General features: G+C 42.7%; 1 protein-coding gene across 1 annotated transcript in view; it reads left to right on the plus strand.

The window, feature by feature from the left end:
• LOC121879580 (protein held out wings-like) overlaps nucleotides 1-16,070 on the plus strand; it is a 172,417-nt gene that overhangs the window by 142,079 nt on the left and 14,268 nt on the right. Inside the window, exons 6-8 of the mRNA XM_042386253.1 lie at nucleotides 11,109-11,225; nucleotides 12,799-12,942; nucleotides 13,482-13,572. Of these exons, the coding sequence (XP_042242187.1) occupies nucleotides 11,109-11,225; nucleotides 12,799-12,942; nucleotides 13,482-13,572 (352 nt within the window). The remainder of the gene's footprint in view (nucleotides 1-11,108; nucleotides 11,226-12,798; nucleotides 12,943-13,481; nucleotides 13,573-16,070) is intronic.

The raw sequence follows: 16,070 nt of genomic DNA on the forward strand, positions 1-16,070 counted from the left end.
GTGGGGCGAGTGTCACTGTGCCGAGTAGACTCAGCTTGGGCGGACGGATGTTAGTAGAATATTGTGGAGGTTGGTGGTAATGCCTCTAACTATCGCACTGCTCTGGGAAGGTTAGGTTAGGTTGTGTGACAGACCTTGGCGTGTCTCCTATTCATTATTGTCAGTCCCTATGTGAAAAATCATCGTAGTGTATAACAAGTAGTAACACCTTTCATTATTGTTATGTTGGAGGCGAGGGAGTTAAGGACACGGGTCTTGTGTTGTAGGGGTAACTGGGGGTGACTGTGATGGTGGTGTTCTATACAGTCTTCCCCGTCGGTGTTTTAATGTTTACCTTCAACCACCTACAGGAGGGTATCGTGTTAGACTGGATCAACGAGTTCTTCACCATAGCCCACCTTAACTTACCACGTGACGTTCATCATTTTCCTCCAATTATGTTTGGGAGAGATAAAACATGTGATTAGGGTATCGTGCGAAGACTTGGTGGGCGATAAGAAACATGGGCACTGATATATCTCATAATATTACTAGTTTTCATGTATTTTATCCACTTTTATCTTAATCCTATCACGTCTCTCTCTTAGCGGGATGAAAGGCGGAGGGGGTGTGGTTAAGGCAGGTGAGCACATGGCCGTGACCAGAGCCAGGTCGTGATGGTTAATGCTTTGGTCGTTTGGAAATGAGATAGGGAAGAGGGTGAGGACGTAGCAGTGGCTGGTGTGGGCGTGGTTGGTGTGGGCGTGGTTGGTGTGGGCGTGGCTAGTATTAGTATAGCAGCTTGTTGTGGTCAGTTGCTTCCATAAGCTGTGTTGTTGCTGTTAGACACGAGTTGCTCCTGTACTCCCTCCCACGCACCAACACAAGATGCTCCCCACTAACATGTGAAGCAGGTGATGGAGGTGACTTGTGGTGGCAACTGGGGCAGTGGTGGAGGTGTGGAGAGGATGGTCGGTGTGGCGCCGCGGTGGTCTCAGGGGGCCCTGCATAAACACCCTCCCGCCAGGAACTCTCCTCCTCCAGATGCTCAGACGGGGAGGGGAAGAGAGAGGGGGTGGGGAGGGGGCTGCCTGTCCTCCACCACGTGCGATACTAAGTAACACTGGGGCAGATACAGTGGAGGGATAGGACGGAGACACCATTCTGTACCTGTAGCACTATTGTAGCAGCTCGGAACACAATTCTTTTAGGCTTCACTTCTTCACCTAGAATTAAAACAAATTTTAATTTACAGACGGTGATAATTAACGAGTGTAAATGCTCTTGTGTTGTCACCAGAGCAGACCTGACACACAATGCCCCAGATCAAGGACTGGACCAGATATATCCTCACTAGTCTATCATGCCGTTCATTAAGTGTGTCCGCACAGTACCTCCCACAGGCTGATCGACATATATTATGACCAAATGGCTTAAGCAAATAAACTTCATGAAAATAAAACTGTGTCAAGCAGGCGTGCGGGAGACATCGGTGTGTAGCTGGGTCAGATGGTGGGGTTGGATTGACCGCCATTGGCTCTTATACGGTACACGTTCCCTGATGGCTTGCGGATTTGTACCTCCATTTATTTAATATGCCGCTTCCTGCTGAATGACAGGTCGCCACCCCGCTGCAGTTTTTCCATTCTTATGTTATCTTCTAATTTATTATAGAAGTATCGTCTTCACATTATTGTCACGTCGATGTCGTCAGCTGCTGTAATTATTTTCCATCACAGTAACCCGAGGCGTTTTATGGCGTGACGTGTCGGTAGTCTGTTAACTTCTCAATTTACTCTTAACAAGTTATGTGTGAATATGCCAGTACAGCGAGGACGATTGAGTGATGACGCACATTGTAGCGAAGATTATACAACAGATACCAGTAGTTAGTTAGTTATCCCCCGTCTATTTGTTCAGTTGCCAAAGAAGAATATTCTATGTACGTCAAAGCTACAGTACATATCCAGGTGCTGGTTTAATGTAGATGACCCCAAACCGCCCCCCCCCCTTCCTCCCTGTTCAGTCACTTTTCGTTAACAATATTCTAACGTATAGTCATGTTTATTGTGACTAACTTGAACACACACGCACACACACATACGCACACACACACACGCACACACACACATACGCACACGCACGCACGCACACGCACGCACGCACGCACACACACACACACACACACACACACACACACATTAGATACTGAGCGATGAAGCCAGTGGTGCCTTATGTATAGTACAGACGAAAGTTTTATTTCTTATTGTGTAAAAGAAAGTGTGAGAAGATATGTTGGTGAGTTGGCTGACGTGTATCATCCGTCACAAGAGATACAGTTTTACATGGATGGTGTGCAGAGGAGTGTGACTGGGCCTGTTGGGTGTAGGGACAGTCTGAGTGAGGGCGGAGCAATTAGTGTTCCTTCCACGGCCGATGGTATCACTGGGAGGCTGACGGAGGCTGTGACAAGCATTTATCACTGGTGCGGTGTTCCTGACCTGTAGTGAGGCCCCCTCCTCCTCCTCGCCCACCACAAGGAGGAGGAGGGAGAGGTGGTGTAGGATTATAACAAGGAGAGGAAGATTTTGTGGCTGTCGAGTGGTACTGGGTGTTGGGGGTGGGGGAGGTGGTGTGGGCGTGAGCAGCCAGTGTGGGCGTGAGCAGAGGCAGTGTGGGTGTGGGATGCGCAGAGGACATGGCGCGGGGATGTGACAGGTGTACGACGCAACTTGGTTTGATAAGTTGGGTTACCTTGACACTACACCACCCAGATGTCTCGCCCACCACCGTTGTCATCTCTATAAGCCGCCCCCCCCCCTCCTGTATGCAGTATTCTCGTGTTTCAGGATATTTACATTTTAACTTTTAACGCAGGTTTTCCCCGGGAGTGTTATGTCATGTTAGGCAACTTAAACTTACTGGTTGTCTCTGAGGAAACATTTACCCAGTCTCTTGCCTGTCATCTAGGCTTTATTAACGTCATCTCCTTTTATTATATCCTGTGTGTGATTGTCAACACTAACTCAAGATGTTAGATTTTAAAACTGGTTGGATGTGAAAAATTATGTGAATTATTATATACAGTTTTGAAATGTTCCATCACTTCATGTAAACAATCTTAGTTTTTTTTATAAAGCTTGCACAAGAGCACAAAGGTTTGGAGGAATTACCATGGCATTAAAACTGGAAGCGGGGTTGGAGGAGTGTGTGGGGTGTAAAATACTTGGTGTTTCACGGTTATGGCGGCATCCATCCATCAGTGTCAGGATAGTGAGAGAGATAAACCCGCGGGAAACATCCACCTTCCTCCCCTTCTCCTCTGCCTTATTTATTATATGTTATTTTCTGTCGTTATGGAGGGGTGGGAGTCTCGGGGTTATTGATAGTAACGTGTGTTTATGCCTGAGTGATGGCGTGTGACGGAAGGTGGGAGAGGAGGTGTAGGAAGTACCCGCGTTTGTCTGTAGTAGTGTGAGGGGGGGGGGGGTGTACTAGGATGATGATGGTGGCTGGCGGTGACTGTGGCCGGAGCATCACGCACCCCTTCCTTCCTCGACCCCTACACCGCACCTTATTCTGTTCCTTGTGTGTCGTTACCCCGCTCTCATTATAGACCTTTGTTCTGCCTTGCTTCATCACCCTCCCTTGTTATCATGCTGGTTATTTATTCTACACTGAAATTATACATTAATGTCTTTCTTTACACCCAATTTTGTGATGACATAAACACACACCTCACACCTGGCGTGTAGATTTGTAGTGAACATGAGGTCAGCTGGCTCACCCGGGAGGCTGACGTACAGCGGTGGACCTGTTGGAGTAGTGTTCTTCTCTGTACCTCAACCCCTTTGGGTGAAAATGGGACTCCTCTCAGATAAGATTCCTGCGTGCTCGTTATACAGTCCTCACCTTTTCCAGGGCTGCCCAGCCTCCCCCAACAGGGTGGGAGCAGTGATCGTGGGAGGTGATTGTGTGGGCGGCGACCACGGTAGGTCTGAGTCCCTCCCACTGTCATTATAATCTCGGTAATGGTGTGTTTGGTTCATTGTGGCGCCTTAACCGTCATCAGGACACCATGACTCACTATACAAGAAGTCATCAAGCGGCTTAGATCTCGACTCAGCTGCTTGGGGGACGGGGGAGGCAGGGGGCACCCCGGAATAATCTGCAGGTACCCCTCCTCCTCCCAGGTAAACACTGATTTTAACCAATATTTTACCCAGGTAATGGTGTGTTGTGACAATTACTTTCGCCGTGGTTTTTTTCAGAATCACTTGAGCTTCTTAGCGGGAGTGGTTGTACTAGGTGTGTCTCTTGTGTCCCTCCACAAGGTTAGGCTTATTACCTGGACGTCTCTGTGTACGAACAAGAAAAGCCAATTGTGCCGCGGGTATTGTCTGGCCCGCGTGTGAAATAGAGACACACTTAACATCTGGTCGACAACATCTCAAAAGCCTCTTCTTCCTTCCAAGTGACTGTGTCGAACGTAACCCTAAAAGTTATATTATTGTTTGACTTCCTCTTATGATTCATTAGACATTTTAAAAGATAATATCCCTCAGACCCGGCCGCAAATCGTGGGATGAGGGTTATCAGTAGATGGGTTGGGGGGGGGATTCCTCTGGTTGTGTTGTCATTGTGGTCGCGTGACTCCCCTCAGTCAAGACTCCACAGATAAAATAAACGTAATTACTAAATATCAGTTAATAATCCCCACGAAGCACTTAAGGGAGTTTATGGATAACCACCAGTTAGGTTAGGATAAGGTAGGTTTACATTTGGGTGGTTAATCTGTAGGTGAAAGAAACTGGAGGTGGAGATTCTTCAGGTAGTAAACAGACAAGACGCCATAGTGAACATTAACACACAAGTTTGCACTGAATGTTTCTGCTAGAGGATGGGATGAATAATGTAGAAAAACGTAAAATTAGATCCAGCAAACAATCCTCTTATTGCTTTCAGCTTGTCATAAAATACTCACTAACCCTAACCTAACCTAACCTAACCTAACCTAACTTTAACTTACCCTAACCAAACCAAGAAGGAAAATAATGGAAATGTGTATCAAAGTTCATGGCGGAGAAACGACATATTGGCCTTTTAATGTCCATTGGCCTTTTTGGTTTTACTTCTAGAATCTTATTGTTTATGTTGTATTTTGATTATTATTATTATTATTATTGGTAGTAGTAGTAGTAGTAATAGTAGTGGTATCCAGATGCTGACTAATTCACAGTAAGAAATAAGTCTTTTGAAATCACCGCTTGACTGATAGGTAGACTATTTCAGAAACAATAAACACAAGAGGAGGTACATGATATATAAAAAGTAGTGTTATAGTGATGTAGGTGTGAGGTGGTGATAGTGGCTCCATCCTGCCATTAATTACTATATGGTGCCCTATCATGCCATCTGCTCACATGCCATTCAGTTATAGTCTTTATCGCCACCGTTGCTTCCTCCTCATCCACAGAATCTTAATCTTTCTTTATTCTTAACTAATGTGTACAGTATATTGATTCTATTAACCTCTTGTGCAAAATTGGTGATTGTATTGTAAATGGTGAATGTATTGTAAACGGTGATTGTATTGTAAATGGTGAATATATTGAAAATCATGAATATATTATGAGTTGTTTATTTATAATTTGGACAAGTTAAATCTCTCAGGGGCGATGCATCAGAGAGGGTTTACAGTACAGACGTCGGTATATATATATATATTTTTATTTTTAGATCATTTATTTCCTAGAGTTTTAATTTTATTGGCTTACACTAACTCGACTGTCACATAAGGATCGAAACCCGGAATTAGTATGTATTGGAAGGTAAGCTTGGGTAATAATTGCTCGTGTGTGGGTGGGTGGGTGTGGGTGGGTGGGTGGGTGTGGGTGGTGGTAAAGATCCGTCCAGCGCTGAGGTTCATTGTATTTTGATTAATGGTTACGTTAGTAGTCATTCAGGTCGGGTTGGTCACGCTCGGAACAGTTGCTCAGTCGTAAGTAATTAGATGTGCTTTGTGTGATGGCAGGAATGGTCGTGATAATGCTGACACAATATATTTACATAGGTCATTTTTTTCTTTAACTGATTGAAGTAAAAGATGGATTAGTTATATAAGATGATTTTACGTGTGAATGTTTAGGTATAGTTATATAAGAGGGTTTTACTTGTGAATGTTTGTTGAGTTGGTATAGTCTTGGTGTTTGTGTATAGAATCTGGAGTGAGAACGTGACCTGTCTTATTTGTACTGTGAGCCCTTCTTCCCTGCAGTACACACACACACACACACACACACACACACACACACTGTGGTGGAATTTCCGTTCTATAGATTACACCTGTACACGCCATCCACCGGAAGTGTTTCTTCATTTTGTAATCAAACCAACTGTGACCTTCAGTGTGTGTGATCACAGGTTGAGAGTGATGGTTCAGTCTCCTGAAGGCCGGTTTGGCGTCCACCTTTGGCAGTCAGAGATGGTGTAGATAAAGTACTTTGAGGGTCAGCTGGTGGTGTTCATGGTGAAGGTGCAACAGCTGTTAAGGTCAGGTCACATTTGTTGGTGCAAGACCACATATACTAATGCTCACGATGTCACAGTTGGACTAAACACCCCTTTTTTTTACCGGAGGAAAGTCTTGCAGATACAGTACAATAATTCTTCATTGGTGATTAAGCATTGATGGGCGGTGTTGGCATGTGTGCATTGTAGAAAATTAAATAGGAGGGCCACAACGCTCATGTTGTGAGGGGAGAGTAAAACCCAAGTGACCCCAGACCTTTACCCCTGTAGTGATTCATCTCTGCCCCCTCCAAAGACACACACACAGAACCCTCTTGAAAAAATACGCAGAAATCGTGTAATGTGTAAGCTTCCTCCCGGGTTTTCAGGGGAACTAGTGTTCTGACGTGGAAATGTTCCTCACGTAGCGAAAACACCACCACACACTTCTGCCCTCACTCACCACTTGAACAGGACTGACTGGAGAGTAGAGGACCATTCTTCATGGGCCGCTTACCTGCACACGGAGGACGACATACAGGGACACGTGTTTCCTACGTCTGTCGCAAGGAATCTTTATCGCATTTGAAATCTCCTCTTCAAGGGATTACAACCCAATACGAGCAAACATCAGGCTTGAGTCTCCTTGGCGTCAGGTGAGATTCGTCTTACAGCAACAGAGGCACAATAATTACGACGCCCTCATAAACAGTAAGCTCCTGAAAATTTACCGGAATGTTATTGGTAACTTCGATTTGATGGCGAGTCCCTGCCACGCATGACTCCCGTGGCTCCAGAGGTGAAAATATATAATAGATTAATATATTAAGATTTACCGTTGCTGAAATAAACCTGTGTAGCCTTGAGGTTTTTTTTTTTTTGGTCAGGGTTATATGTGGGAAGGTCGTACGTGCCTGTGGAGACAAATGGTGGTTTACTGGAAGGTTCTGTGTGTGTGTTTTAGAGCAGTACACACACACACACACACACACACACACACACGTAATCAAATTTGCAGTGGGAGAGTTACAGAAAGGTTTTTTAAGTTTTAGCAGGTGTGTGGAGCCCTAAGAATATGTATTGCCCAATTCATCCGTTTTTTTTGCTCGGCCCAGTATGTAGACTCGCCAGCAAGATGTGGCCAACACATAACACATGTACAGGATTTAAAGTGACACGGCCAGGTGGCAGATTTTGTGTGTGTGTGTATGTAAATGCTGAAAAGGGCTTACAGCATCTTGTGGGAGTATAGTGGTTTGTGGCTCCCCCGCCCTCCCCCCGCTCTTGTGGCTCTTTTAGTCATATTGTATAGGCGTCCTCCCTCCATCCCTCCCACACATCCTTATCCTCTGTCCTATTCATCTCTTCCCACGTGTCCTCCCTCACCTTTTCCGTCTCCATCTCTCCCCTTTCCGTCTACACTTATCACCTCTCCGCCCTCTGGTAGCTGTTGTCCATCCTCCCCCCCCCCTCCCTCAACCCACCAGTTTCCTCTCACCTTCGCCCCATCTTCGTTCCCCGTCGTGCCTGCTGTAGACGAAGGGTGAGGCTGGTCGACACTAGGTGGTCGAGTGTAAACTTTGGCCAGGTGGTAGAGGGCCTCACCAGGTGTCACTGGCAGTAGTAGTAGGAGGAGGTGGTGGTGCTTCTACAACTCTGTACTACCCACCTCTCTACCACGCCCACGCCCACGCTACACCACCTCTCTACCACCTCTCCCTCATACTACCATATACCCACCCACCATCAGCCCCCCTCCCCACCCCACATTTACCTTCATTACTGTTCCACAAGGTACCTTCAGTGTGGTAGTACCTCACTGGCATAAAACATAGGCTGATTCTTATGTAAAACGTGCCCCTTCTCTCACCTCACACACACACACACATGATGAGAGAGAGAGTTTGTATAAATTATTATGCATTAGGATAGATGTATTATATATGCAAATATTATGGACTAGAGTGTATGTGTGATGGCCTGATGGGTGACATGTATGGGTGAGTGTGGATGATGGAGCTAGGGGGGAGGTCAGGCATCCACACACACCCCGGTAATGCTGGAGTTAGACTTGTGTTTTTAAAGGCGAGGGTAGGTTGTGAGTGTAAACAGGTGGGGGAGCCTTCCTGTTGCTGTACTCTCATGGACTGTTTCCACCTCTGCACACACACACACACACACACACACACCCCCCCTCATCCTTCCTGTACACCCCAAGTCACCCACCACTACCACTCATACACCCCAGGCCACCCACCACTACACCCATACACCCCCAGGCCACCCACTACACACCACCCATACACCCCAGGCCACCCACTACCACCACCCATACACTCCAGGCCACCCACTACCACCACCCATACACCCCAGGCCACCCACTACCACCACCCATACACCCCAGGCCACCCACTACCACCACTCATACACCCCAGGCCACCCACTACCACCACTCATACACCCCAGGCCACCCACCATCTCACCTCATATATCACTGAAAAGAATCACAGGTGAGATAATATGGATGATAAATATTTACCGGTAGATTGGCTTTAATTGTCAACGGGTAATGTTACTCGGAGCTCATGTTACTCTCACGTGATCTTAGTAAATAGCATGGTTAGTATTTCCTGTGGCATCCTCGTGTTCTGGGAGATAAAAAAAAATCACTCGTTTACATTGTGAGGATTAATTAAACCTACTCTTCATGTATAGACGTAAATATAATGCAAATTTTGTGTTTTGTTGAAATGATAAATAGATGCCCGGTGCTGAAGAACGCGGTGGCCACGACTTGTCATTTGAATAAGGTACCACATCACCCCTTAACCTTTCTGTGGCAGTAGTAAAGTCTAGATGCTGAGGAAGTGGGAGGTCGGAGTACCTCACTAGGAGAAATACTTGAAGGTGCATTTGGACAAAATGTTGATCATTAGACTACCTGTTTTAACATGAAAGAAATCTAGCAACTATCTTTACTATGATGTTAACCTAACCTACTGTAACGGGTTTGAATGTTGTAATGTGTTGGGAAATTAAAGGTACTGTAACAGGGTATAGTGTGTTCCTGTACACTCTCTCGACGCGGTAAACGAAGCTCTCCAGAAGGGCTACGTGTCACTGATGTTAACGAGACGTACGTACGTACGTACGTGTGTGTGTGTGTGTGTGTGTGTGTGTGTTTGTGTGTGTGTGTGTGTGTGTCGCTTGGTACTGATCCAAGGTAAGGTTGGCAGCTCTCTCATCGTCACCACCACGATTCCCCATATTATTTTCCAACACTTTTATCACTGTTTGACTGATCACGGTGGTAATCTGCTACTAGACACTTGCTACTACAGTAATTTTTAGACAACTCCTTCCCCTGGTAATATAGTGTTGGTGTGTGATCAGGTTTATGGCTGTTTTTATTTCCTTCACAATGCCGAGGAACACATTAGCCACATCGCACGGTTTTGTATGTGCAGCGAGTAAATGTCGACACGTTGGATGGATGGACATACACCAACGCGCTGAGGTTCTTTTCCTTATTTATAATTATTAGTTATTTAGATTTTCTTGTGTATTTATATTTAGGTAACACCTACGACCTCCCTCGACCGACGTGATGGTGAGATAAAACTGAAAGCATGACTAGTTGAATAATGATCATTGTATTGTATTAATTCAGTTTGTATTTTTACCTTCTGCCACGAATAAATAAAAGCCAACTTGGATGAGACTTATGGGTATAACACAATACTGTCGCTAAGTTCACCCATCAGAGTTCTCCTAACTTAATGTCAGAAGTTGTGGCCTTATCCATTTTTCAGGGTGACTGCGATAGTTTTATTGTGGCGGGTGACCTGCAGACTTTTTGATTATATGGACAGTAAAAGCAGGTGTGTGGTGCATAGGCAGTGTTCCCTCAAGATGACGGAGAGTTAGTTCATTGTGGAGCCCATTCTCATGCCAGAGTACAACCAAGAGTGTCATTCATGACGCATGCCGGGAAGGCTGCTTGCTGTCTGCTGAGTTTAGAGTTGTAATAACATCATAGTTACAGGAACTAGATGATGAGTATTGTGATATCTTTGCTATGATGGTGACGATCATCTTCACACTCCTGACAGTGGCCCGCCTGGAATGCACATTTAACGAGTAGTAAATGTTGCAGTTACAGTGTCATATATGTGGGTAAAAATAAATGACTGTGTTTGAATAAAGTACGCATTCCTTGGCGTTTGGGGCGAGAAGACGCGAGTGTGAAGGAAGGTGGCGTAAATGGTGGGTAGGGTAAGGGGGGGGGGTGAGTTTGGTGGGTGGAGTCTATATTTAGTGTGGCCTCTTGCTCGCACACAGCCCATGTATTAATAACCTGAGCCAGATGGACACCCGCCGCCACCTCCCCCAGCATCCACATCCGCCACACAACAAACATGTGTCGCACTTTACCTCATGCTGATGTCTCCTCACCTAGGCCGTCAGTTTGGTTTCTCCTCACAGCTTCCTTGCGGCCTCCTTAATTTTTTTTACCCAATTGAACATTTATCCTCCTTGAAGATCAAACTTGGCTGGTGATATAATTTAATTGTTATATGTGTGAACAGGTTATGTAACAATGTTGTTCTCTGTTGCAGTTCAACTTCGTGGGTCGAATACTTGGGCCTCGGGGGATGACGGCCAAACAGCTCGAGCAGGAGACTGGTTGCAAGATCATGGTGCGTGGCAAGGGCTCCATGAGAGACAAAAAGAAGGTAATATCACCCTTCACTACTTGCTATTGATTGATTTATTACCCCTAACTAACACATATAACACTATATTAATGAGGTAATCCAAAATATTAATAATAGTGGTGGTGGTAGTGACTGCATTTCACAGCTTGGCTGCTCGCATCCACTACTGAGGATCTCCGTGACTTGGAACTTCACACATCTACCCTATGTTAAGGTCCTCTCTCTCTCTCTCTCTCTCTCTCTCTCTCTCTCTCTCTCTGAGCAACATATGATTATGAGTCAATGTCTTCCATAAACAGCAGCATACACGCCTCCTATGTATACTCACTAAACCCCTATAATTTAAATCTGCAACTGTCTTTTCTTCCCTCACTATTGCTTTCACTTCTGTCACTAGTCACTACCCCATTTCTGAAAAAAAAAGCGTTGGTGACTATAAGTTCCTCCCAGATATACAAATGCAACGATCAAATTCTTTGTAATAGATGCATATGTACGAGCCATGATTCTTTCTCACTCTACCATACACGTTCTCTGGTAACATTTTACAGTATCTAAAATTAATTCACTTGGTTTTTGCTTTCATTCTTTGTCAGCACCATTTTCTTTAGGCATGGCAAACTACAATACAGCAAACACGATCTTTGAAATACCTTGGGTACTCACTCCTCCCTCTGTCTGGCATGCCTTCCCATATACGTCTTTCTCTCCTTTTAGTAATTTTCTTATTTTGATTTCGTTCACACCTGGTTCCTTGTTGTTATTAAGTTTGCCTCACCTCTTCCTCACTTTATTATTATTATTTATCCATTTTCCACTACACTTTCCAATGTTCTCCATCCCAAAGAGGAAAATGCTGGCATGCGTTATTTTCAGCAGTAGCTCAATACATTCTCGCCAACTCTCTTTCAATTCTTTATTTATCCACAGTATTTGCACTTTTCTATTTTATGGCCATATCAATTGGTCTTTTCGTCTTTCTCACTTTATTCACATCTCTCCAGTACAACTTGTTCTCGCTAAAACTTTTCATTCTCTCGTCTTTTTCTCTTCTTATTTACTTATTTATATTATTCTTTATACAGGTATACCCTTCTTTTAATAGCCATGTATTCAGCACTACTCACATGATTCCATACTTGTGGTTGGTGCTCACATATAATATACTGTACAGCTTATCATCCTACCATTGATTTTATTAGCATGGGAATGATGTCAAGCAGTGTACAGTAATTATTTATATTAATGTTTGTACAGTAACTAAAACAACTATCTGTGCAAATTTTGTGGGAACAATATGAGACCATGGACAATATATTTTGGTATATGAGGGCTGTCACTAGTCACACGTCAAATTTTGGTGCATATCGACCCCTGCTTGCACAGATAGTTGCTTTAGCTACTGTACATAATGGACTATAGATGCAATGACTTGTTTTGTATGTGCACATTGTATACTGTATGTTTCTATTAATTTTATACCTGTGTGAATTATTATTTTTTTATGTATTGTACCTGCAGGGTTTTCTAGTTTTTTTTTCCCATGTTAATCTACTCGGATGAAAGTAATAATTTTCTCTATCCTATGCAGGAGGAGCAGAACCGTGGCAAACCCAACTGGGAACACTTGAATGAGGAGCTCCATGTGCTCATTACTGTAGAAGACACAGAGAATAGGGCCAAACTCAAGATCCAGCGGGCTATTGAGGAGATCCGCAAGCTGCTCGTGCCATCAGTAAGTTCATTTTATCCACAACTGTATTGGGTACGGGAACTAAACGGGACACTTACCTTCTTTGGCTTATATAAAATCTGTTTTGGGATCAGTTTGAAATTGGGAAAATTAAGAGTAACAGAAATTCAACATTATTTACTGTAAAAACAGATCTTGTGAAAATACAACACAGTAATGGTGTGTGTGTATCTGTGTCTGCATGAGGGAGAGAGATCGATTGATTTTTAAGACAAACAACAGCACAGACCTGCAGTAAATCTCAGGTACAGTAGATGTACTGTAAGTTGTTCATCAAGTACAGTATTTGTGCCTGAGCAGCCTGGTATACACAGTACTGTACAGTACCTACTGTACAGTACAGTACCAGTATTTAATGGTGATATCACTGACTTGTCAATGTACGTAATGTCATTTCAGCAGAACTTGTACTGTTTTATTTATCTATTTTGACTGGTCATGTAGTATTGTACTATAGTGTCTTGGTTTTGTGACAGTTTTCAGTTAACATGTTATTTTATAAACTAACTTATTATTTGTAGGCTGATGGTGAGGATGAACTAAAGAAGCGGCAGCTGATGGAACTTGCCATCATCAATGGCACATACAGAGATTCTTCCAGTAAGAATGCAGGTATGTTAGAAAAACTAAATTAGTATTGATTTTTCGTTTCTTTATTAGCTTTTCTCCAATAGTGACATGTTTGAATCCCTTTGGTTACATTGCTTAAATAATACAGTACTGTATTTTGAGTTTTGTGAGGACTTGTGTGTTTTACTGGCATGCGTACTTATTGTGAGTGCTTTTGTAACTACATTACAAATTCTTAACTTGTGTGATATTAAGCTTTGAATTATAAAAAAAAAAAAACATAACCCCTTGAGGCCAGATAATTGGTGCTTTGGAAGTTCATGGGATGTGGGCTGAGCTATATGCTTGATCACTACTGTTGTGTTATGAAGAATCAAGTGGAGCTGTATACTGTACCTGTATTGTGTGTGATTACCGACACATTTTACAGTCTACAGAAATCCCGATAATGAAAGCCTAAACACTTTCAAATTAAAGTTAGGTTAATGTGTATTCTACATGTACAATACAGTACAGTACTGTACTTCTAAACCTTTATACAGTTTGGTAACTTTTCAGTTTTCTCTTCATTCACTGGTACTGTATATACAATACTGTAAAGACAAATTTACAAAATTTAGATAACAAACTGAACTTATCAATATATAAAAATACAGTACTTGTTGTCTTAAAAAAACAAAACAATGTACAGTATCAACATTGAATAAATATAAAGTTAGATGAGAATATTGTAAAAAAACTTTGAACATTGACACGGAAGATTGCCTACGACTTTTTTAATATAGGAAAGGGAATCTTAACACAGTAAATTACCAAACAGACAAGAGAAAATGTACTGTATACTGTAGTGTTCTGAATATAACCAAGGATAACTTTAGAGAAATAGCATTAATACAGGTAGAAAAGAGTGGACATGATTACTGTACTGTACTTTTTCCCCCAACATATCTCTTGCCATAAAGTACTTGAAAGATAAATGCCAATAATGATAGAAAAGCAGAAGTTGGCAAGGGTAGCTAGATACAAGATCATTTGAGTTTCTCCTCCTGTCACTCATTTATTTTAGCCGCCTTAAGTGTTCTGCTCTGGTGTTTGGCAAGTACTGTACTGTATAATACATTGAAGCATAGTGGGAAGTTATACCAAGATCCATGTCATCATTTACCTGTGATTTACCGCCAGTCATTTAGAAGATAGACAATAAATTGCAGAAAATTAATGGTACATGATAAGAGGAAAATGGGTATGGCTAAATCATGAAGTGGCATTGAGTGAAAATTACCACTATGTGTTATTTGTTGGTATTGTAATGGTGTTTCATGACAAAGATGGATGATCGATTAGGCACATTGGTAAAATATGCTACTAAAGCTTGCTAAAAGAACATGTTGAAAGTAACTCAAGCAGGAGAAAGTTTTGATGTTTGAAAGGGAAGGGAGTCGGACTAACACAGGGATTTAGCCAGGGTATTGAGACCAAGAGTAGTGTGAGTACTGTAGTATAAAGATAATAAAATAATGTGGGGGTTTAATCTACTTTGTTTTGCTCAAGGTGAGTTAGAAATATTGGTGGACTTTCTTCACCCCATTTAGCAGCAGGCTGTTGGAGTTGTTTCACCTCAATTACTAACTTGTTCTGTTTTTGTCACAACGCAAACAGTTCCTGATTTTTTTTTTTTTTTTTAATTATATAAACTGGTGACTTGGTTCGAAACGCCTCGGGTAAACCTTGGCATGTCAATACGGCAGACTCCGAGGATCACAATATACAACTTTGCTTATCATTGGGCAGCTTTTGTTGCTAGGCATTGGGTACCTGGCCTTGAGTAGGGATAAATGGTTTGGTCTGAAGTTCTGATATCAAGAACTAGCTTTGGATGTTAGCTGAGGAGGACACTGTGGTCCCACTGCATGTACAGTATCTTCATCTCATTTGTGGCTTTATTGTTTGCTTACCTGTGATCAGTAGCTGGTCATAGGTAAACCCTCCTGAGGTTTTCTTAACCATTTTGAACATGAATGGGTTATTTTGAGCAGCTAAGTTGGCTGATACAACTTTCCACAAAATACTTAGTTATAAATCTCAGTTGATAGTGTGCATGTTGAGCAGCCTTATCTTTGAGTCTTGCTTCAGGATCATTTTGCCTTGGAAAGTCTGTGGATATATAATGACTGTGACTAGCAAATATATATTTATTTTTTTCAATGTTGTTTTCAATACAGGTGTTTGATAGGTCTTGTTTTGAATCCTTATCAGGTTAATAATTTCAAAGAACAGTATGTGTCACTGAGCAATATCTAGGCTAGCTGGTTAATTTGCCTCGGGCTTAGGCATCAATTTGTTAGGTTGTGTGTTTCATGTTGCAGTATTTACTACATATTGATTATTTTTTGTGAATGTGTCTAATTTTGAAAATATTTACGGGGGCCTCACTTTTTAGTGAAGTTTGGGAATTAGAACCTGTTATGTCAGGTTGGTTGACTTTAAGGGAGTTATGCAAGTCATTCAGCTCATTTGCTCCTGTTGCAATTAGAAGAACA

The sequence above is a fragment of the Homarus americanus genome, unplaced genomic scaffold, assembly GCF_018991925.1.
Source record: "Homarus americanus isolate GMGI-L3 unplaced genomic scaffold, GMGI_Hamer_2.0 scaffold9741, whole genome shotgun sequence".
In the NCBI taxonomy this organism is placed as follows: Eukaryota; Metazoa; Arthropoda; class Malacostraca; order Decapoda; family Nephropidae; genus Homarus; species Homarus americanus.